General features: G+C 44.9%; 1 protein-coding gene across 2 annotated transcripts in view; it reads left to right on the top strand.

The window, feature by feature from the left end:
- The window catches only part of LOC139389960 (tetratricopeptide repeat protein 28-like), a 208,419-nt gene that overhangs the window by 95,425 nt on the left and 96,154 nt on the right, over window positions 1-16,840 (top strand). For both annotated transcript variants that reach the window (XM_071137012.1, XM_071137011.1), the window contains exons 2-4: window positions 1,047-1,194; window positions 9,691-9,963; window positions 10,658-10,788. In XM_071137012.1, the coding sequence (XP_070993113.1) occupies window positions 1,047-1,194; window positions 9,691-9,963; window positions 10,658-10,788 (552 nt within the window). The remainder of the gene's footprint in view (window positions 1-1,046; window positions 1,195-9,690; window positions 9,964-10,657; window positions 10,789-16,840) is intronic.

The raw sequence follows: 16,840 nt of genomic DNA, 5'->3' as shown, positions 1-16,840 counted from the left end.
AGAAAACAATGGCATGCTCTTGAGAAATGCAACCGATGAGTGTGTACTGTATCATGTGCATTTATGTAAAATGTATAATCCAATTAACAAGTACAGGAAACACAGTCATCGCTCTATTATGGGAATACAAAGGAGAGTGGTGCCATGTACTCTGAAAACTGCTCATGTGAAGAAGACAAAAATGCAAGTGGCGTTAAATGAGTGTCTGGTAATGTGTTTGTTTGCAGCCCCATGCTGTGAAGCTAGACTGCTGTAGTGACTTCTCACTCTCAATTCAATTTCAATTGAAGGGTTTTATTGACATAGGAAACACATGTTTACATTGCCAAAGCAAGTAAAAAGATAAATAAACAATACAAAATATACAGTAAACATTACACTCACAAAAGTTCCAAAAGAATAAAGACATTTCAAATGTCATATTATGTCTATATACAGTGTTGTGATGATGTGCAAATAGTTAAAGTACAAAAGGGAAAATAAATCAACATAAATATAGGTTGTATTTACAATGGTTTTTGTTCTTCACTGGTTGTCCTTTTCTTGTGGCAACAGGTCACAAATCTTGCTGCTGTGATTGCATACTGTGGTATTTCTTCCAATAGCTATGGGATTTTATCAAAATTGGATTTGTTTTGAAATTCTTTGTGGGTGTGTGTAATCTGAGGGAAATATGTGTTTCTAATAGTCATACATTTGGCAGGAGGTTAGGAAGTGCTGCTCAGTTTCCACCTTTTTGTGGGCAGTGAGCACATAGCCTGTCTTCTCTTGAGAGCCAGGTCTGCATTTGGTGGCCTTTCTCAATAGCAAGACTATGCTCACTGAGTCTGTACATCGTCAAAGATTTCTTACATTTTGGGTCAGTCACAGTGATCAGGTATTCTGCCACTGTGTACTCCCTGTTTAGTGCCAAATAGCTTTCTAGTTTGCTCAGTGTTTTTGTTAATTCTTTCCAATGTGTTAAGTAATTATCTTTTTGTTTTCTCATGATTTGATTGGGTCTAACTCCCTTTCCTTCCCTCTCCCTCTCTCTCTCCTCTCCACAGGCATACTTCCGACAGGGTGTTGCCCTTCAGTACCTTGGTCGCCATGCCGACGCGTTGGCCGCCTTCGCCTCGGGGCTGGCCCAAGACCCCAAGAGCCTGCAGCTACTGGTTGGCATGGTGGAGGCTGCCATGAAGTCCCCACTACGAGGTAACACTTCTGTCTTACTATCTCTCTTTGTTTTCCTCTGTCTTTCTAACGGTCTAAATGTTGCTAATCTTCATCCTCGTCAGTCAATTAATGTGTCAGTGTGACTCTAGCTGTCTGTCAGAGTGACTACTGTATGTCTTTACACCGTCTGTCTGTCTGTCTGTCTGTCTGTCTGTCTGTCTGTCTGTCTGTCTGTCTCAGTGTATGTGTGACTGATTATCGGTCAGGTTGATCAGAAAGATACTTATTTATCATAATAAACATCCAACAACACAGCCCTTGTCTGCCCTCGATGAAGCCTATTTTCCAACTCCAAGTAGCTTAATATCCAGGCCTTTCAGTAAACTCTGACTTCCCTGCTCCATGATGTGTGAGAGAGATCAGAGAGAGTGGATCCACATGTCTGTCTTCTGTTCTGTTCAGAGAGGAGCCATTGTGTTTTAGGCTGCATAGAGCGCCTCTGTCAATCCCTGTTAGCGAAAGGCTGTATCTGAATACATGGGAAAAACAAGCACTGAGTGAAAAACCCATCTGAGGTACATTGATTACATAAACCTTGTCACTGGAAGCCTAACAGCAAAAGGACTGGAGAGTGGGCCCAACACTAAACACAATGGACCTGACTGGGCCTCTCTCTCAGTAGAAAAGGAGAAGCTCTTGGCCCAGGCTTTTTAATCTCTTAATTGTTTACCACGTTTCCCATGGTGCCAGGGAGGGAAGCAGCTAGCGACGGAGGGAGGGCGCCAGTCCAAGGTTTGTTAGGGGGGGCTAGGTCGGGGGATTAAGAGCAATGATCCTCTCAGAGGGGCTCCTGGCATAGGGGGAAGATAATCAGCGTTACGCCAGCAAACAGGGAGGATAATCAGTGTTGTGCAGCCAAAACCCTGTGATAAGGAAAAGGTAGGAAAGCGTTGCTTTCTCTCGCTGAAGTCGTAGATGGCGTGTTGCTGCCAGCCCGTCTTATCGTCCGTGTAACACACCCCTCCCAGGATTACCTGGGGATTACCAAATCCACTCATTTCATTTTCCCCTCGCTTGGAGTTTGGTGTCGCTAGGGTCTTACTAAACTTTTGCCCCAGCTAGTTAAATACAGGGTTGAAGTGTAATGAAGAAGATGAACAGAACCATGTGGATACTAATGATATACATCCAACCTGTAGTCAAGTAGCTACTTGTTGTTTTCAGGACAACACATACATCTGTTTAGTCTTCAAATTCACTTGAATGTTTTTCTTTACATGTTTAGTCATTGGGCGTAGCGAGACAGATAAAGGTGTGCTCATTCAAACAGTGAACAAAGCACAGAAATAATGAAAGTAAGAAAACATATTCAAGTCCTTTGTCTTCAAGGAGACAAAAAGTGTGTATGAAATTCCCCTGAAGCACACCATCACCACTGTTTGTGTTTACTTTAGTATAACAATATTACATTCTCACATTGTCACTGTGGCTTTGCCAAACAATTTTCCCCACACGACGCAACACAGACGTTAGTTCCCTCTCTCCTCCTCGTATAGATCTGAAAGATTTTCCATGAGTCCAGAATTCAACTGTACTCTAAGCCTTTGTGTTTCCCACAACAAAGAGCTTTTTAAAGGAGGGGAAACTGCTCTCAGAACCCTCTATATACCCGGCTCTCTTCTCTGCCGCCTATGATCATTTTCAGCTTCAAACTCCTCAGATATCAAGGTTTTGATGCATATTTTTTTCCTGCGGTGAATATCGCTGTGTGAAATGAAATGAGAGAAATCAAGCCCAATCAGTAGTCAGTGTTGAGAGTGAATGGGCTTTGCTCTCTTCTGTTCTGTTTGTCCCGTGAACTTGGGCCGCAGGTAGCCTAGTGTTTAGAGTGTTGGGCCAGTAAGCGAAAGGTTGCTAGTTTGAATCCCCGAGCTGATAAGATGAAACATCTGTTGATGTGCGTTTGAGCAATGCACTTAACCCTAATTGCTCCAGTGTCGCCGTTGATAATGGTTGACCCTTACCATGACCCCAATCTCCGAGGGAATCTCAGGGAGAGTTGGGATATGCAAAAAACACATTTCAAATTCACTCATGCGTATAATACACACTTGTGCATGTGTGAAACAGGACAAATATAAGAACTCACAAAATTATAATTATTATTATCTTGGACCAGCTCTGAAGTTCTCTGACTGAGCTCTTAGGGTTGGAGGAGAGACAATGTCACCATAATAAACAATGTCTCCATATTGATCATGATGATGAGAAAATATAGTACTTTTAGTATGTTCTTTTTAGTATGTATGGAGATGCATGAAAACAAACGTAGGGTACAGGAGGAATTTAGCCCTCTCAGCAGTCAGCTCTCTGCCTCTTCACAGTCACAGACCCAAAGAAGAGAATGGCTCGTGAAATGGGAAGGTGAAATGAGTCATGGTTGTATTTAAGGGCAGGGGAAAACAGAATGTACGCTACCTGGGTTTGTAATGGTCACCAACCTCCCAGGGCCTCCCCTTTATGAGACCAAGCCTGAGAGCAGGAGAAGGAACTATATATGAATGTACTGTACCTGTTTATGTACATGTGGATGATATTTACTCTATGTTTGTAAAAGGATTGGTAATAATAGTACATGGGACTTATATAGGACTTTTCAATGAAACTAACCCGAGATATCAAAACCAGACAACGCCAGTCTAACAGCAGGATGTAACAAAACATGAAACAAAGAGAAGGGGAGGAGCTTAAAGGAGAGGAAAGAATGTGATGTGTCAGTGTATGAGTGAGCGAGCAGGTGTTGTGTGTGTGTGTGTGTGGGGGGGGGAATAGAGAGAGCGTGTGTGGGAGAGAGTGTCTGTGGGGAGGGGCTTAGAGGTAGGCCAAGGTGAAGAGGTTGGGCTTTAGGAGGGACTAAACGATGGTGATGGATTCATAGTCATGGATGGCTGGAGGGAAGGAGTTCCAGAGCCTTGGATCATCCCTGGAGAAGGCCCTGTTGCTGAAACTCTGGAGCTTGGACTTGGGAAAGAGAGAGAATAAGACTGTGACGGAGAGAGAGAGAAAAAGAGAAAGACGGAGAGAGAGATAGCAATGTTTGATTTATGACACTACTCTGTGTATCACTTTGAATACAATTACCAGCTATGAATGGATATGATATGTGATATGCACAGTGTTTCTGCTAGCGTTACATTCTGCCAACCGCTGGAACACAAGTGATGCACTTGGATGCACTTGAAATAGCATCATCAATGATATTTTTGAATGCTTCTGTGAAGACTATAGACGTGGATCATTCTGTTTGTGTGTGGTGAATATTAGTTTCAGTCTGGGTGGCTTGCTACTACCACCAGGCTATTCAGATCATGTTCATGTGTATTTTGTTGTTTGTAAGTGTTTGTCTGAACCAATGAGTGTCATGGTCTTTAAGTGCATGGGCATGACTGATACAGTAGCAGGCATTCAGTACATTTGACTGCAGACACGATCTGCCTTGGACAGGTAGGTACATTACAGAAAAACCTATGTGGGGGAGGAGTTGACCTAATTAACTGCAACTCTGCTAAAAATATTTGCAGAAGGGGCACAGGTATATTTCATATTCCCCCTCATGTTCACACACTTGCACTCACATATACAGTACATACACTCACACATACAGCAAACACACACAGGCAGGTACGCGCACACACACATTCACACACAGGATGTCACCCCTGTCCCGTCCCCCACCCTGTCAGTCTCCCAATTTTCTGTCTGGCGGGCTGGCTGGCAGGCTGGCTGGCGGGTAATGTCAGTAATCTGGAGGGGCTGTGGATCCCAAACCTTGCGTTGCCCACAGTTGATTTATAGTATTGTGTGCATTTTCAGCCTTCCCAAAGGTCACCTTGTGTGTCTCCTCTCCGCTCTGCATTCCTCTGCCTCTCTCCCCTGTGTGTTACAGCAGCATGTTCACCATCACTCTTAACACTCACCGGCCCTCAAAACCCACTCAGGCTTTTCTTTTCTCTCTCAAACTGCAACATCAAATGAAAAAATGAAGAGAACATAGAAATATAATTTCACTGTGCTGCTTTTTTTTAGTGGTCTTTGAAATTGCCCTGTATTAAATTGCCAATAATAGTGGTACCTGTGAATGGTGTATTCATATGCTTGTCTTGTTTGTCAGTGAAATCCATGTTCTAAAGCAATCACTCAGACAAGCTCAGCTCATTTAGCCAACAAAAGACACACTGATTGCGCTCCCTGAAACACAGTAGATGTGACAGTCATGGAATTTTGGATGACGGTTATTGGTCAGCCAAAAATATATTAGACACAGATTTTCTTCTCTCCTCCGCTCCTGACTGCATGTGCTTCTGCTGCAGGGAGGGGGCGTTGCCTGGGCAACTAAAGAGGCAACTCGTCTGCTACAACACTTGCTTGTTTCAGCAAGGCGCAATAAAGTAGAATCATGTTGTAAAGAGTCCATGTTACCGCTGAAACGGACTCAACCACACGAATGCCCAGCCGTCCTGTCTTCAGTCAGCTGTTCGCTACACACAGAAGAAAAAAACAAATACAGTTGAAGTTGGAAGTTTACATACACTTAGGTTGGAGTCATTAAAACTTGTTTTTCAACCACTCCACAAATTTCCTGTTAACAAACTATAGTTTTGGCAAGTCTGTTAGGACATCTACTTTGTGCATGGCACAAGTAATTTTTCCAACAATTGTTTACAGACAGATTATTTAACTTGTAATTCACTGTATCACAATTCCAGTGGGTCAGAAGTGTACATACACTAAGTTGACTGTGCCTTTTAAACAGCTTGCAAAAGTACATAAAATGATGTCATGGCTTTAGAAGCTTCTGATAGGCTAATTGACATCATTTGAGTCAAGTGGATGTGTACCTGTAGATGTATTTCAAGGCCTACTTCCAAACTCAGTGCCTCTTTGCTTGACATCATGGGAAAATCAAAAGGAATCAGCCAAGTCCTCAGAAAAAAATTGTAGACCTCCACAAGTCTGGTTCATCCTTGGGAGCAATTTCGAATGACTGAAGGTACCACGTCCATCTGTACAAACAATAGTACACAAGTATAAACACCATGGGACCACGCAGCCGTCATTCCGCTCAGGAAGGAGACGCGTTCTGTCTCCTAGAGATTAACGTACTTTGGTGCGAAAAGTGCAAATCAATCCCAGAGCAACAGCAAAGGACCTTGTGAAGATGCTGGAGGAAACAGGTACAAAAGTATCTATATCCACAGTAAAACGAGTCCTATATCGACATAACCTGAAAGGCCGCTCATCAAGGAAGAAGCCGCTGCTCCAAAACGGCCATAAAAAAGCCAGACTATGGTTTGCAACTGCATATGGCGACAAATATTGTACTTTTTGGAGAAATGTCCTCTGGTCTGATGAAACAAAAATAGACCTGTTTGGCCATAATGACCATCGTTATGTTTGGAGGAAAAAGGGGGAGGCTTGCAAGCCGAAGAACACCATCCCAACCGTGAAGCACGGGCGTGGCAGCATGATTTTGTGGGGGTGCTTTGCTGCTTACTTATGTCTTGCTCACATTGAGAGAGAGGTTATTGTCCTGGCACCACACTGCCAGGTCTCTGACCTCCTCCCTATAGGCTGTCTCATCATTGTCGATGATCAGGCCTAGCACTGGGAACTAAGCACGCACCCCTGGGGGGTCCCAGTGTTGAGGATCAGCGTGGCAGATGTGTTGTTACCTACCTTTACCACCTGGGAGCGGCCCGTCAGGAAGTCAAGGATCCAGTTGCAGAGGGATGTGTTTAGTCCCATGGTCCTTGTCTTCGTGATGCGCTCTGTGGGCACTATGGTGTTGAACGCTGAGCTGTAGTCAATGAACAGCATTCTCACATTTTTTTTTGTCCAGTGTGGAGTGCGATTGAGATTGCGTCATCTGTGGATCTGTTGGGGAGGAATGCTAATTGGAGTGGGTTTAGGGTTTCTGGCATTATGGTGTTGTGAGCCATGACCACAGCCTTTCAAAGCACTTCATGGTTATCGACGAGAGTGCTACAGGCAGGTAATCATTTAGGAAGTTTACCTTCGCTATCTTGGGCACAGGGACAATGGTGATCTGTTTGAAACATGTAGTTATTACAGACTCGGCCAGGGAGAGGTTGAAAATGTCAGTGAACACTCTTGGCAACTAGTCCGCGCATGCTTTGAGTACACGTCCTGGTAATCTGTCTGGCCCCGCGGCTTTGTGAATGTTGACGTGTTTAAAGGTCTTGTTCACATCGGCTATGGAGAGCGTGATCACACAGTCGTCCGGAACAGCTGGTGCTCTCATACATGCTTCAGTGTTTCTCACCTCAAAGCGAGCATAAAAGGCATTTAGCTCATCTGGTAGGCTCTCGTCACTGGGCAGCTCGCGGCTGGGTTTAATTTTGTAGTCCGTAATAGTTTTCAAGCCCTGCCACATCTGACGAGTGTCAGAGCCGGTGTAGTAGCATTCAATCTTAGTCCTGCATTGATGCTTTGCCTGTTTGATGGTTCGTTATAAGCGTCCGGAATAGTGTCCAGCTCCTTTAATGCTGTAGCTCTAGCCTTTAGCTCGGTGCGGATGTTGCCTGTAATTCATGGCTTCTGGTTGGGAAATGTACATATGGTCACTGTGGGGATGACATCATCGATGCACTTATTGATGAAGCCGGTGTTGACTGAGGTGGTATACTCCTCAATGCCTTTGGATGAATCCCGGAACATATTCCATGTCTGTGCTAGCAAAACAGTCCTGAAGTGTAGCATCCGTGTCATCTGACCACTTCTGTATTGAGCGAGTCACTTGTACTTCCTGCTTTTAGTTTTTGCTTGTAAGCAGTAATCAGGTTTAATTGGGTTGAGGTCAGGTGATTTTGAAGGCCAGGGCATCTGATGCAGCACTCCATCACTCTCCTTCTTGGTTAAATAGCCCTTACACAGCCTCTGTGTCCTCAGCCTCTGTGTCTCAAATATGGACTCATCAAACCAAAGGACAGATTTCCACAGGTCTAATGTCCATTGCTCTTTTTTCTTGGCTCAAGCAAGTCTATTCTTCTTATTGGTGTCCATAAGTAGTGGTTTCTTTGCAGCAATTTGACCATGAAGGCCTGATTCACGCAGTCTCCTCTGAACAGTTGATGTTGAGATGTGTCTGTTACTTGAACTCTGTGAAGCATTTATTTTGGCTGCAATTTCTGAGGCTGGTAACTCTAATGAACTTATCCTCTGCAGCAGAGGCAACTCTGGGTCTTCCCTGTGGCGGTCCTCGTGAGAGCCAATTTCATCATAATGCTTGATGGTTTTTGCGACTGCACTTGAAGAAACGTTCAAAGTTCTTAAAATTTTCCACATTGACTGACCTTCATGTCTTAAAGTAATGATCGACTGTCAATTCTCTTTGCTTATTTTAGCTGTTTTGCCATAATATGGACTTTTGCCAAATAGGGCTGTCTTCTGTATACCACGCCTACCTTGTCACAACACAGCTGATTGGATCAAATGCATTAATAAGGAAAGAAATTCCACAAATTAACATTAAACAAGTCACACCTGTTAATTGAAATGCATTCCAGGTGACTAGCTCATGAAGCTGGTTGAGGTGAATGGAGGATCTCCACATGTGTTGTTCCCACTGTGAAGCATGGAGGAGGAGGTGTGATAGTGTGGGGGTGTTCTGCTGGTAACACTGTCTGTGATTTGTTTAGAATCAAGGCACACTTAACCAGCTGTGTAAGGGCTATTTGACCAAGAAGGAGAGTGATGGAGTGCTGCATCAGATGACCTGGCCTCTACAATCACCCGACCTCAACCCAATTAAGATGGTTTGGGATGAGTTGGACCGCAGAGTGAAGGAAATGCAGCCAACAGTTGCTAAGCATATGTGGGATCTCCTTCAAGACTGTTGGAAAAGCATTCCAAGTGAATCTGGTTGAGAGAATGCCAAGAGTGTACAAAGCAAGGCAAAGGGAGGCTACTTTGAAGAATCTCAAATATAAAATATATTTTGAATTGTTTAACACTTTTTTGGTTACTACATGTATCCATCTGTGCTATTTCATAGTTTTGATGTCGTCACTATTATTATACAATGTAGAAAATAGTAAATATAAAGAAAAACCCTTGAATGAGTTGTTGTGTCAACTTTTGACTGGTACTGTATATCAAAACAGTTATGATGATTATTTTATTTTCATGATGCTTTTCATCCGTAATCGTTGGTTACACGATTATACAGTTGTTGTGTCAGACTTAACTAGATGCACTGAGGACTGGGATGAGTTTATATGGAGCTATTAAGATTTTCCATCTTACAAGATATTCTGGTGAACCAATCAACGTGACTAGTGTACAGTAATTGACCTAAGCAGTATACAGTCATTGTTCGTGAGCTGCAGTATGGAGAACCTTGTGTATTCCATGAAACTGAAAGAAATACAAAAAAGCTATCTGAATGAGTCCAGTAGCCCCCATCATGACCATCCCTAACCCCCTCCTCTCCCCTCCCTCCCTCCCTCCACATAGAGTCCCTAGAACCCACCTACCAGCAGCTGCAGAAGATGAAGCTGGACAAGAGTCCATTCGTGGTGGTGTCAGTGATTGGTCAGGAGCTGCTGACGGCGGCCCACCACACCGCATCCGTGGTGGTCCTGGAGGCCGCGTTAAAGATCGGTACCTGCAGCCTCAAGCTGCGTGGCTCCGTCTTCTCAGCCCTCAGCAGCGCCCACTGGTCCCTGGGCAATGCAGAGAAGAGCACCGGATATATGCAGCAAGACCTGGAGGTTTCCAAGACACTAGGTGAGACCACAGGGGTGCATGTTTGTGTGTGTGTTTTTGTCTGTTTATTTACGTTCGTATCTGTGTGTATTGGTGTGTCTCTATCTGGCCCTGAGTTACTGTGAGTGTAAGGCAGCCCAGATTGTCTGACTCTCCTGACCCCACACAGTTTGACACATAAGTGGGCAGTGTATAGCAGAGCAGCAGGAGATAAGGGTCTGGATGGAGCAGAGTGCTGTGGTTTTTAGGTAGAGAGCCTGGCTCTATGGCTCTGTATGGGGGGGCCTGTCTATCAGGCAGATGTAATAAGGCCTCCCCTTCTCCACCTCTCACCCCACTAGGGCCCGGAGGTCAGGTTTAGCAGGTCTACTTCTACTGTGGAGCTCTGTCTGTACAGCAGCTTAGAACGCCCAGTACTCCATTTAAGGACGTAATGGGATGTCAGTGTCAAGGAGATCCAACGCATCACTGCATCATTGCTCTAAGATGGTGGAGGACCATGACTGCCCTGTAAATCTACACTGAATGACAGCACATTTAGTAGTGATTTTCCTGTTGTACTGTATATAACCTGAGTGGTAAACAAACAAGTATACAGATGCTTACAAAGTATTGATTATGTTCTCAGAGGATTTTGTATAGGGAACACTGTCCTTTGTCCCAAACTGTCCTGGAGTGACATGTCCTTTCTCCTCCCTTTCCTCCTCTGCTCCAGGTGACCAAACAGGTGAATGCCGTGCCCATGGCAACCTGGGCTCAGCATTCTTCTCCAAGGGGAACTACCGCGAGGCCCTGACCAACCACCGCCACCAGCTGGTCCTGGCTATGAAGCTCAAGGAGAGGGAGGTAAGAGACTGAGACACACATGGCCACATCCCACTCATGAGGAGAAGATGTGTCCTCTTATCAGGGGTTCCCAAACTTTTTCACTCAGGCCCCCCCTTCCACATTGTCTATTTCTATGGGCACAAGCACTGTTCATGACACAAATTGTTCACACCCCTCTTGTTGGGGGAGAGAACATTTGCAGATTTAAAGCTTATTTCCTGCAATTCTACACATTTTGTCATGGGTTGCAGAGAACATTTAGCAGTTTAAAGCAAATTTTCTTGCAATTCTATACATTTTGCCATGTCTAATGTGTATTCATGTGATATTTGCGTGACTCGAACTTTACAAAAACATCTATGGGCTAAAAAAAACTATGTTTTGATCTGGACATTTCTGATAAGTTCTAAATAGCTCTCTGAGGTATGCAATGACTGACAGTACAAGAGGACAACTGATTATGCACCACCCACTTTCGAAATGGCACATTTTGCGTTCTACTATTACAACTTTCAAGAGTCAGGTGAAAGCCCCTGTGCCCCGCAGTTTGGGAACCCCCGCTCTATACATTACTCCTGGGTCATTTTGATGGTCTTTTCTAGGTGGTAGTATGTGGGGTGGCAGGGTAGCCTAGTGGTTAGAGCATTGGACTAGTAACCGGAAGGTTGCAAGTTCAAATCTGTCGTTCTGACGGCAAATCCTAGGCCGTCATTGAAAATAAGAATTTGTTCTTAACTGACTTGCCTGGTTAAATAAAATAAAAAAACTGAAGGTTGCTTGTTCAAATCGCTGAGCTGACAAGGTAAAAAATTGTCATTTTCCTCCTGAACAAGGCAGTTAACCCACTGTTCCTAAATAAGAATTTGTTCTTAAGTGACTTGCCTAGTTAAATAAAGATAAAATGTAAGAGAAATCTCTCATATAGTTTTAGGTTATCTTCTGCAATAGGAGGGGTGAGGTCATATGGGGGATGGATGGCTAGTGTTTTTTTTCTGTTTCTGTTAGTGGTTGTCATAGTGATGTGTCCAGCAGCCTCTCCTCAGTCTTGGTCGTTCAGAGGGTGACTGAAGGGTAAGACTGAAGAGCAGGAAGGCTCTGCTGCTGGTTCTCCTGTCAGAGAGAGAGAGGGATGAGAATTGGGCTAGGAGAACAAGTGAAGGTGACAAGGCAAGGGATAGAGAGGTGGAGAGACCAATGGGAGGGCCATTAGTAACAGCTGGTGCTCCTCGTTATCAATGCAAAACGTTTATGCAGATATTATAGAGATATTTATCCTGTACATGATTCAGTTATCCTGTACATGATTCAGCTTTGGCAACATATGTTGCTTTAGGAATGCCATTTAGACTGATTAAGCTGTTTGGATATGAAATAGAGGGGGAAAGAAAACAAAGGACATGAGAGAGAAAAAACTGACGGACAAGGGAGAGTGAAGAGAGAGAGAGAGAGGGAGAGAGGGAGAGAGAGAGGGAGAGAGGGAGAGAGAGGGAGAGAAAGGGGGAGAGAGAGAGGGAGAGAGGGTGAGAGGGAGATAGAGAGGGAGAGAAAGGGAGAGAGAGGGAGAGAGGGAGGGAGAGAGAGAGAGGGGGAGAGGGAGAGGGGGGGATAGAGGGAGAGAGGGAGAGCGAGCGAGTAGGAGAGAGAGAGAAAGAAGAATAAAGGGAGAGCATGAGGGAGGGAGGGTAGGCAGAGGAAGAGGGAGGGCCAGACAGTGAGAAAAAGGGCTAGTTTCTCTCTGTCTCCCTTAACCCCGCTCTCTCTCTCTCTCTCTCTCTCTCTCTCTCTTTCTCTGTGTGTTCTGCCTGACCTCTGTGGTGATTGTGGGGGGTGCTCGTTCCAGCACAGTTCCGTCACCCAGCCCAGAGAGAAGAATGCCCTTGCTTTCCCCGTCCCTCCCTGCTTCCCCCGTCTCTCCCTGCTTCCCCCGTCTCTCCCTGCTTCCCCCGTCTCTCCCTGCTTCCCCGATCCTCCCTGCTTCCTCCGTGTCCATCCCCGTCCCTCCCTGCTTCCCCCGTCTCTCCCTGCTTCCCCCGTCTCTCCCTGCTTCCCCCATCCTCCCTGCTTCCCCCGTGTCCATCCCTGTCTCTCCCTGCTTCCCCCTTGTCTTCCTGCTTCCCCCGTCTCTCCCTGCTTCCCCCGTGTCCATCCCCGTCTCTCCCTGCTTCCCCCGTCTCTCCCTGCTTCCCCCGTCTCTCCCTGCATCCCCCGTGTCCATCCATGCATCCCCCGTGTCCATCCCTGCTTCCCCCGTGTCCATCCCTGCTTCCCCCGTGTCATCCCTGCATCCCCCGTGTCCATCCCTGCATCCCCCGTGTCCATCCCTGCATCCCCCGCGTCCCTCCCTGCTTCCCCTCATCCCTCCCTGCCTTCCCCCCGTCCCTCCCTTTTCCCCTCATCCCTCCCTGCTTTCCCCCTGTTCCTCCCTGCTTCCTCCCCGTCCCTCCTTGCTTCCCCCGTCCCTCCCTGCTTCCCCCGTCCCTCCCTGCCTCCCCCCCGTCCCTCCCTTTTCCCCTCATCCCTCCCTGCTTTCCCCCCTTGTTCCTCCCTGCTTCCTCCCCGTCCCTCCTTGCTTCCCCCGTCCAACTGCTCCCCTCATCTCTTATCCTCCCCTCCAGCACCTCTCCAGCCGCTTCAACTGTTTGTTTTCGCTGATATCAGAGGACGTTTATACAGTCCAGACATAACCACACAATGAGAAACAAAGCTACAGCTAACTGCCAAAGGCCCCTCACATCTCTCACACAAATACCTCCACATAGATAGATAGGAAAAAGACCACAGACATCAGTGGAAGGCCTAGACCTACGTACAGTATGTCAAGCACACAGGTTAAGTTACAGTAGTGTTAGGGTGAGCTGTATTTGAGTGTGCTTGTGGATAAGGTAAGGAGTGTGGGGGTCTGTGTTTAATTTGGGGGTCTCAGTACCCAGTTCACATTAATACTGACCATCCTACCGATCCTTGACTTCGGCGATGTCATTTACAAAATAGCCTCCAACACTCTACTCAGCAAATTGGTTGCAGTCTATCACAGTGCCATCCGTTTTGTCACCAAAGCCCCATATACCACCCACCACTGCGACCTGTATGCCCTCTTTGGCTGGCCCTCGTTTCATATTCGTCGCCAAACCCACTGGCTCCAGGTAATCTACAAGTTTTTGCTAGGTAAAGCCCCGCCTTATCTCAGCTCACTGGTCACCATAGCAGCACCCAGCAGGTATATTTCACTGGTCACCCCCAAAGCCAATTCCTACTTTGGCTGCCTTTCCTTCCAGTTCTCTGCTGCCAATGACTGGAAAGAATTGCAAAAATCACTGAAGACTCAAATCTCCCTCACTAACTTTAAGCACCAGCTGTCAGGGCAGCTCACAGATCACTGCACCTGTACATAGCCCATCTGTAAATAGCCCATCCAACTACCTCATCCCCATACTGTTATATATTTTTTTGCTCCTTTGCACCCCAGTATCTCTACTTGCACATTCATCTTCTGCACATCTATCACTCCAGTGTTTAATTGCTAAAGTGTAATTATTTCGCCACTATGGCCTATTTATTGCCTTACCTCCCTTATCTTACCTCATTTGCACATACTGTATATAGACTTGTTTCTGTTGTGATATGTTTGTTTAATCCATGTGTAACTCTGTTTTGTGTCGCACTGCTTTGCTTTATCTTGGCCAGATCGCAGTTGTAAATGAGAACTTGTTCGCAACTAGCCTACCTGGTTAAATAAAGGTGAAATAAAAAATAAATAAAATAAAAAAACATATTAGGCACTGGCAGTAATTGGCTGACCAGATGGTAGCTTTTAATGAGTGTGTGCGTGTTTGTGTGTGTGTGTTTCCGTGCGTGTGTGTGTTTCCGTGCACCTACAACCCTGCCTTCTCAGTCAGACAGGAAGGATTACTATGAAAGCCCCCACCCTTCCTAATCATATCTAGATCCTCCTACTAACACCAAGCTGCCACCTGACTGGCTGTTAAGGACACCTCTCATCCCTCTATCCCCCCCTTTGGTTTAGCACACAGCCCGTACACCTTACATGTTGAATAATACTGACCCATTCTTATACAATACTCTCTCATTCACTTCTTCTGAGAGTGAACATCCCCTCACCTTCCCACCACACACTAACAGTACTTTTAGAAGTGGGCCAGTACAAGTTATGTGAGCTGTGTCTGAGGTGTTATGTAAAGACTATTCCAGGGCCTTGACTAGGTCATCCCATGCTGCTAATGGCTGCTGCCTCCTACAGGACAGCCCCTGGTCCCTAATCAGTCACATGTGTGTCACACCACCTGGCCTCCCTCAGAGAGCAGAGCAGAACACTGGGGGCTAACGGAGGGAACGGATCCCTCATTACTGTAGCTAGCCCAGCTAGTGTTTTGCTTTCTGATGTCAAACGTATTATCTGGCCTTAGAGGAGGTGAGGTCACTTCCTAGAGGCCAGGCCAACCTGGACACAGGATGTTGTGCTGCTGCTCACTGAAGTGTCAGTAGAGACCGTGAAGAGTGTGAAGGAGAGAGAGTAAGGGGCGCTCCCACCAGTGGCTGTCGGTGCCGTTTAAGATTAGAGAGGACAGCTTTTTTTATGAGCATGGTCTTACTTCAATTACAGTTTATGTAACCCACCGCCTGGATTTGGTCCTATGTAGCAACATTTGAAATTGTGTTTTTTACATTTGATACAAATAGAGACTAAGAGCTAGAAAATGGTATATCATACACTGCAGTTGAGGAACAATGGGAAAGTAAATATGCTTTGAAAGGTGGAACACTTTTGAGAAAATTGCCCTTGAATGTTTTGATACACCTACTGGAGAGCTCTTCTTGGTCTACACCGGTTCAGCATCATTCACACCCTCTTGAGCTTTAGCCCCACCCATCTCTATAAGGATTCACATCCATATGCTAAACAGAGAGAGTAGTGTGGTAAACAACCAAAGATTTCAAGACTAAAGGTGGTAAAAGTAGTAGCCCACAATAAGGAAAAACTCCAGGTAAAAATAGATTTGATCTGTTCCTTGATCTACAGTTGAAGTTGGAAGTTTACATACACTTAGGATGGAGTCATTAAAACTCATTTTTCAACCACTCCACACATTTCTTGTTAACAAACTATAGTTTTGGCAAATCGTTTAGGACATCTACTTTGTGCATGACTCAAGTAATTTTTCCAACAATTTCACTTATAATCCACTGTGTCACAATTCCAGTGGGTCAGAAGTTTACATACACTAAGTTGACTGTGCCTTTTAACTTCTTACGGCTGAAATCCCGCTAACGAGATCGATATGACAACAGCCAGTGAATGTGCCAAACAACAGAAATCTCAAAATTAAAATTCTTCAAACATACAAGTATTTTACACCATTTTAAAGATAAACTTGTTCTTAATCCCACCACAGTGTCCGATTTTAAAAATGCTTTACGACGAAAGCACACCCAATGATTATGTTAGGTCAGTACCTAGTCACAGAAAAACACAGCCATTTTTCCAGCCAAAGAGAGGAGTCACAAAAAGCAGAAATAGAGATCAAATTAATCACTAACCTTTGATGAGCTTCATCAAATGACACTCATAGGACTTCATGTTACACAATACATGTATGTTTTGTTTGATAAAGTTCATATTTATATAAAACAATCTCAGTAGACATTGGCGCGTTATGTTCACTAGTTCCAAAAACATCCGTTGATATTGCAGAGAGCCACATCATTTTACAGAAATACTCATTATAAATGTCTATGAAAATACAATTGTTAGACATGGAAAGGCTGTGTCAGATTTTTAAAAAACTTCACGCTCAGAAAAAAAATTTTTTTTATCCACCATGTTGGAGTCAACAGAAATCAGAAATAACATTATAAATATTCCCTTACCTTTGATGATCTTCATCAGAATGCACTCCCAGGAATCCTAGTTCCACAATAAATGTTGGATTTGTTTGATAATGTCCATTATTTATGTCCAAGTAGCTACTTTTGCTAGGGCGTTTAGTACACTAATCCAAACGCTCGTGCAGGTCCAGCCGAATGTCGGACGAAAACTTCAAAAAGTTATATT

Source organism: Oncorhynchus clarkii, chromosome 30, assembly GCF_045791955.1.
Source record: "Oncorhynchus clarkii lewisi isolate Uvic-CL-2024 chromosome 30, UVic_Ocla_1.0, whole genome shotgun sequence".
Taxonomy (NCBI): Eukaryota; Metazoa; Chordata; class Actinopteri; order Salmoniformes; family Salmonidae; genus Oncorhynchus; species Oncorhynchus clarkii.
The sequence above is the reverse complement of the archived record's forward strand: the minus strand, read 5'-3'. Positions and strand labels throughout refer to the sequence as shown.